The 6,000-nt window shown below is 43.6% G+C and overlaps 1 protein-coding gene across 3 annotated transcripts in view; it reads left to right on the top strand.

Moving 5' to 3' along the window:
• The first annotated feature begins 365 nt into the window (after positions 1–365).
• Positions 366–6,000, top strand: part of TMTC2 (transmembrane O-mannosyltransferase targeting cadherins 2) — a 440,961-nt gene continuing 435,326 nt past the window's right edge. Inside the window, exons 1-2 of one of the 3 annotated variants that reach the window (XM_010338468.3) lie at positions 366–582; positions 964–1,483. In XM_010338468.3, the coding sequence (XP_010336770.1) occupies positions 1,401–1,483 (83 nt within the window). In that variant the 5' untranslated portion in view covers positions 366–582; positions 964–1,400. Of the gene's footprint in view, positions 583–701; positions 1,484–6,000 lie in introns of those variants that run through there. The other 2 variants (XM_003927844.4, XM_074402474.1) reach the window with 2 other exon arrangements.

Here is a 6,000-nt window from a genome sequence, read left to right as displayed (position 1 = left end):
TCCCCCTGAAACCACGAAGGGGTCCCCGGGAAGTCGCTGAAGGGTATATGTGTCTCTTTCCCTTTCCGGGGTCCTTTCTTTTTAACCTTACTGAAGGAGGGAACATTTCTCTCCCTATACGTCTTTCTATTGACACTGGGGCCAGCCGTAGGCTAAGAGCTGAAATCCTCTCTCCTTCAAGCTAAGTTGCCCCCGAGCTCTCCAACACGACCTCCTCCCGCCCCATTTAGGCTCACACACCGTGTGCGTAAGAGATCGCCCGTGTGTTTGTGGCAACCGAAGCTGCAGCAGTGGCCAAACCTGTTCTTCCTCTTCCAGGCTCAGAACTCTCTCCAGCTGACCGGACTTACGCCTGGCAGCTCTTGGCACACGCAGCGCTGTGGCTGAGACTCAGCTGTGCCAGGCGCCGCCAGGCAGCAGCGGGGCGAGCGACCACCTCCCCCTCGGCCTCCTTTCCCCGGCTTCCCCTCCCAGGCCGCACTGTAGCTACTCCTTTGGGCTGTCTTCCAGCCGTCGCCCTTGGGTCCCGGGGGCTTTCCAGAGTGAAATCGAAGCGGAAAGAAACGGGAGGGCGGGAGACCGGTAGGTGGAGCCTCCAGGCCCGGGAGGGTGGGAGGACCCTCCAGCCCGTGGGGCAGGGTGGGCGGCGCCTTCCGGGAGGATCTGGGTGGAGAAAGGGGCTGGGCCAAACCGGGATGGAGGGTTGGTCACGCAGGCGCGGGGGGCCGCGTCGAGATCCCCACGCGGGAGCTTCTGGAGTCTCCAGCCACCGCTTCTCACTTCATTGGAGAAGGGAGCTGGGGCTGGGGCCGGGAGGGAGCTAATAAACAGTGAATGTGTAGCAGCCGCCTTGGCGGCTGGAGTCCGCCCGAGCGACACCGGAGCAGTGCGCCCGGGAGGCGGCGAGGGGAGGCGGTTCGCCTCGTCCCTCCCACCCGCGCCTCTTTCTCTCTCTTCCTGCAGCTGGTCCCAGAGCCCGGCTCGGTCCGGTCCCTCTGCCCCATCTCGCACCCTTCCACCTCCTCCGAGTCCCACTCCTCACCTAGGACGCCCCAAACTGCCATGGGTTAGGGTGGGGACCGCGACCCGCGCGACAGACCAGCCCTGCGCTTCCACCGGGGGACGCGGAGCCCGAACGCCGCTCGCCGCTCGCGGGCGCCGGGTATGGGGAGTGCGGTGTGAGCCCGCACCCGGGGAGGACGCAGGAGCTGCGGAGCCGGGCGCGAGGAGGAGGAGAGGAGTCGTGGATTGCAAGGACCCGAGGGAGAGAGGGTGGGGAAGCGAGAGAAAAGTGAAGCTGGGAGGAGAAGGCGGCGGAAGGTGGGGATTGATGCTTCTGTTTTTTGTTGCCGCTGCTGCCCTCGCGCTGGGAGCCGAGCCGGAGGGAAGGCGGTGGAGAGATGATTGCAGAGTTGGTGAGCAGCGCTCTGGGGCTCGCCTTGTATCTCAACACCCTGAGTGCGGATTTCTGCTATGATGACAGGTAAGGGGCCGAGAGGAAGGGGCGACGGGCTGCAGGGGGCACACTCCGCGGTGGCTCGGAAGCTTCCCGCTTTAAGGCTCGAAGTGCGTCTTGGAGGAACTGGTTCAGCTCCTGACGGTTCAGGCGACACGTAAACATTAACACCTAAAGCAAACACCGGGGACGGGAGCGCGCCGGGCGGGCCGAGGGAGTCTCCGCTCCTAGTTTGCAGCAGGTTCTCTCCTTTGCTTGTCGGCTGTTGGCAGACGCTTGAGTTTCTTAGCGGAAATCCCGGCAATTTGGGAAACTGTTTAATGAATATATTAAATTAAAAAAAGTCTTAGGTATTCCTTGTTGCAACAAAAGCCCATTAAATGATTTTACGTCTGGGTTAGGAGGAAGCCACTCCTGGATCCCTGATAGATCCTCCCAGTCCCGTTTCCTTTTATTGATGGGACACTTTTATTTCCCGAAGTTAAAACACACGTTTCATAGTTGCCAAAATTGTGAAAAGAGATCGTTCTCTGCTTTAACTTTCCCTTTTAATGTGTACAGACTTTTACTTTGAGCCAAAATAATGCTGCTGATGGTTTCTCCCGCCTCCCTAGCCTCCTTCACCCATTCGTGGGGCAGCACTTCATAAAAGCTTCGGCTTTCATTTCTGTTTGGGACTTGTGCATTAGACGTTAGTGATTCTTTTGTACTAATTGGAGAAGACGCCCTAGAGACTGAAGTTGTCTTCTGCATTTAGGTCAGTTTGGGTGGCTAATGAGACCTGAACTGTATTGTCAAAGAAACTGCATCGATTTCTGGAAAATGTCAGTTTTATTGGTGTCTCTACCCATCTTTTAAACGTTATTAGTGTTTAGAAACTGATGAAAAGCTCCTGTATCCATTAGGGAAAATTCCAATTTGTGTCTTTCCGGTGCCTTAATCTGATTACAATTAAAACAGATGCATAATTAAAATATATTAGGGATAACAGCACGCCTGGCCAAACTTATTAACCGTCCTGGGGTGTTTCATGCTCCATTGAAATTAAACCATCCAAAAAGTGAGCACAGATTTACTTTGACAGCTTTTCAGCAGCCTCTCTGGGCTATGGAAAGTGAATGGATCCCCAGGGTTAGGGCGAGGCAGTGAATGAACTTAAGCAAAGTGGTTGATAGTGAGGGGAGGCGAAGACAGAATCTTCTCCTGGTCGTAATTAGCCGCATTCTGTACTCTTTGGCGTGCCCATTTTCCTGCTAAAAGGAGGTTCACGTCTCTTTCAAGAAATCATCTGATAATAGGTACCAGAACATCTAGCAAACCCGTCTTAATGCATTTTTTGTAGAGCCTATCAGAGGCTAGTTTATAGAGAGCCACTGTTAGACATTTATTTTTTTCTTAACTTTTACGCAGCATACTGATTTTAGCAACTACACAACATGCTCTGAGAAATGGTCTGTAGGAGTGAGGTGAACTTCTCTTCTCTCCAATTTTGTGTAATGGTGCACCTGCTATTTCCTGCATATTGGTGGAAAAAGCCCTTGCTTCCAAAGATGGGTGACTTTTTACTAAAACCAGCTCAGAGGTCAGTATGGGCAGCTACTGGCTCTGTTGGGGCCATTCGAATAGTAAGCATTTAAACCAAGAATAAAGAGTTTATTTAAAAAAAGAAACTTAACTATAATAATGCAACCTGTTGTAGAAACTGTGATAAATCAAGTGTTCCTTTTGTATGCCTTTGTTAATTGCTGTCTAATCCTTAAGAAAGTACATATCAGTAGAACCATTCTTTAAAAATTAAAGCTGATTGGAAATACATTTTTCTATAGGTTTAATTGTTCTTTGCTCTTGAGTCATCAGTTATAAGTGTTAGGACTGGACTTTGTAACTTGGAAGAATGGTGTGAGTGTAATGATAAATTGGTTGTGCTTTGATGGTTGGCAATTGTAAGTTTTTCAGATGCAATAGGTCAGATAGAGTGTTAAAATTTGTGACTTCTATCTTGTAGCTACACAGGTGAATTGAGTATGATTATTTGCCCATATCATTTATTGATAGTATGCTTAATGTGATATATAGATAGTTTATATTGATATAATGTTGAGGGCTTATAAGTGTGAATTATACTTTGCTACAATTTGAAAAGTGTAATTTTACACTGATTTATTAGCAGAACTCCATATGCAATCACATATTCTTAGAATGTGAAATCTTAAGAGTAGCAAACTTTGTTTTATTATCCTAGAAATTATGAGACACATAAATAGGAGCACTGAACTTATTTGTTGTATGCACAGCCTGTTCAAGTGATTTGTTGCCAAGGTACACTATAGATTGTGGCTTTTCTGATATATTTTCTAGCTAACTACTGTAACTCACTGGTGTGTGATCAGGGAGGAGAGCTGGGGAGCCAAGTGTAAACTGAAGAATGATGATAATTTGTTTATTCCCACTACTCCGTTTCAGATGCAAAGATTCATGTTTAAAAAGTTGCTTAAACTGGATCTGTGGATTCTGCTGCCCCCCCGCCCCCCACTCCCCCCCCACCCCACACACACACCGGGAACTTTTGTTCAATACAGTTCTATAAGGAGAGGCCCATGCTGGAAGTGAAGGGAGCAGGCTTAAGGGAGATGGCTCTTGTTCCTGACTTGCTTCACTAAATCATTATTGCTGTGGTATTTCTCAAAGTTATCATTTCTTTTAAATATAGTGATTAAGTTTACTTTATAAACTGTATATAATTTCTTTCCGTGTTTGATGTAGCTTGGTTGAAATTAAATGGTAACATGAAACTTTCTTTCAGCAAAATCAATTTCTCTGTGGTAAAATTTAATATTTCACAACTGTTTCTGTGCTAAACTTAAGAATATGCCTCTGATGTGATGAAACAAACAGTGGAAGAGAAGAATTCATAGTATCTGATGAAAAACGGTGTATGGTTTCAGCTTCATCCTCCCTCCCCTTGCCTTCAATCTGGTATTGAATCTTAAGTTGTGATTAGAGGAAAACTGAAATTAAAAATATGCAGTTTATTTTTAACTGATGTTGTGTGATTCTTTACAGGATATTCTCTTATTTTCTGGAGAAAATTTGGTGTTTAGGTCAGTGGAAAAACTTGCTGACCCAAACTTCTCTGCTTTCTTACATGTTTGTTGAGGTTAACATGACATCATTTTTTCTTATCCTTTTTAATAACACTGTTACGAGTTTCTTATGGAGATAACACCATGAGAGGAGTCAATTTACTTCAAAGCAGACAAAGGTAAACAAACCACAACTGTTCCAAACTTCAGAAGTCTGATTTCGCTTTGCACATATCATCTCATTGGTGACATGTGCTTTTTATACATAGACAGGTAAATGATAATGCAACTTTTACATGCTTTAAATCCTCACATGAGTAAAATAATGTATTAGTTTGTAAAGAAAGACAATTTGCATGTTTGGAAGTAGAAAATGTATTGGTGACTCCTCTGAAAATTTATTTTCTTACTGCCTATTTTGCATGTGTTAAACCCAACGATCATTAATTTTACCTATAGGTCTCTTAGCTGTTTCATTGTACAGTAATTTTTTGAAACTTGGAGAAATAACTACAAGGTAGAAATTTCTACTATGGAATTAAAACTACATCAAGCTCTTAATACACTCCTAGTTAGCTTTTCATTTGTGTATAAATGTAAATCTCAGTTTTTAGAAACAGTTAAATTTTTCTTTATAATAAGTTTGATTAATGTTATTTAAAATGAAATGAAATTTAAGGCATATTAACACTTTTTTTTAAGTGCATTCTTTCTGAAGATACTCAACTATTATTTTTGCTTGATCTTTTAATGTTATTGTTAGTTTGGATTTTTGACCTGGTATGATAGGAATCCCTTGTGAAATAATCACTCTGTTAACTTATCTTTAAAAAGTTCTCTCTAATAGACTTGTCTTTGACCAATCTGACATTGTTATCTTAAGATTCCAGTTTGTGTAACTAATGAAGCCTGGCCTGGTATTAGTAAAAAGCATATTTAGAAAGAATTACTATATAATTAAGTAAGAGAGAAGCTCTCTTTGTGTAGGTGATTGTCTTATCAAGTTATTATTATAAGAAACCACTGTGTACAGGAGTATTGTCTTACTCTTCAGTTTCCTTCCCAGTTTGCACTGGAATACAAGTTAAGAGTTTAGAAATTATTTTAGGTGACATTTCATTTTCTTTCTTTCTTTCTTTCTTTCTTTTTTTTTTTTTCCTAAGCATCTAGATACTGCATAGAGAACAAGGCATTTCATTTTCTAGCTAAGTTTCAGTTGTTTAGACAAATCTATTTGTGAATAGTTCATTTTGGTTCTTTGAATAAGTATATCTCATCAGTAAATTAAAGTGAGGTGTAGTCAGTATGAACTGCTTTACCTCAGTTGAACCTGTCACATGATGTTTATCATAGTAATTGACCCACATACAGGCATTGAATGGACATGTGCAAATGCCATAGGGAAAATGGCCATCTGTCTCTTAGTTGTTTTCATACACACATATACATGCACGATCATTA

The sequence above is a fragment of the Saimiri boliviensis genome, chromosome 7 (assembly GCF_048565385.1).
Source record: "Saimiri boliviensis isolate mSaiBol1 chromosome 7, mSaiBol1.pri, whole genome shotgun sequence".
In the NCBI taxonomy this organism is placed as follows: Eukaryota; Metazoa; Chordata; class Mammalia; order Primates; family Cebidae; genus Saimiri; species Saimiri boliviensis.
This window is presented reverse-complemented; position numbering and strand designations above follow the sequence as displayed.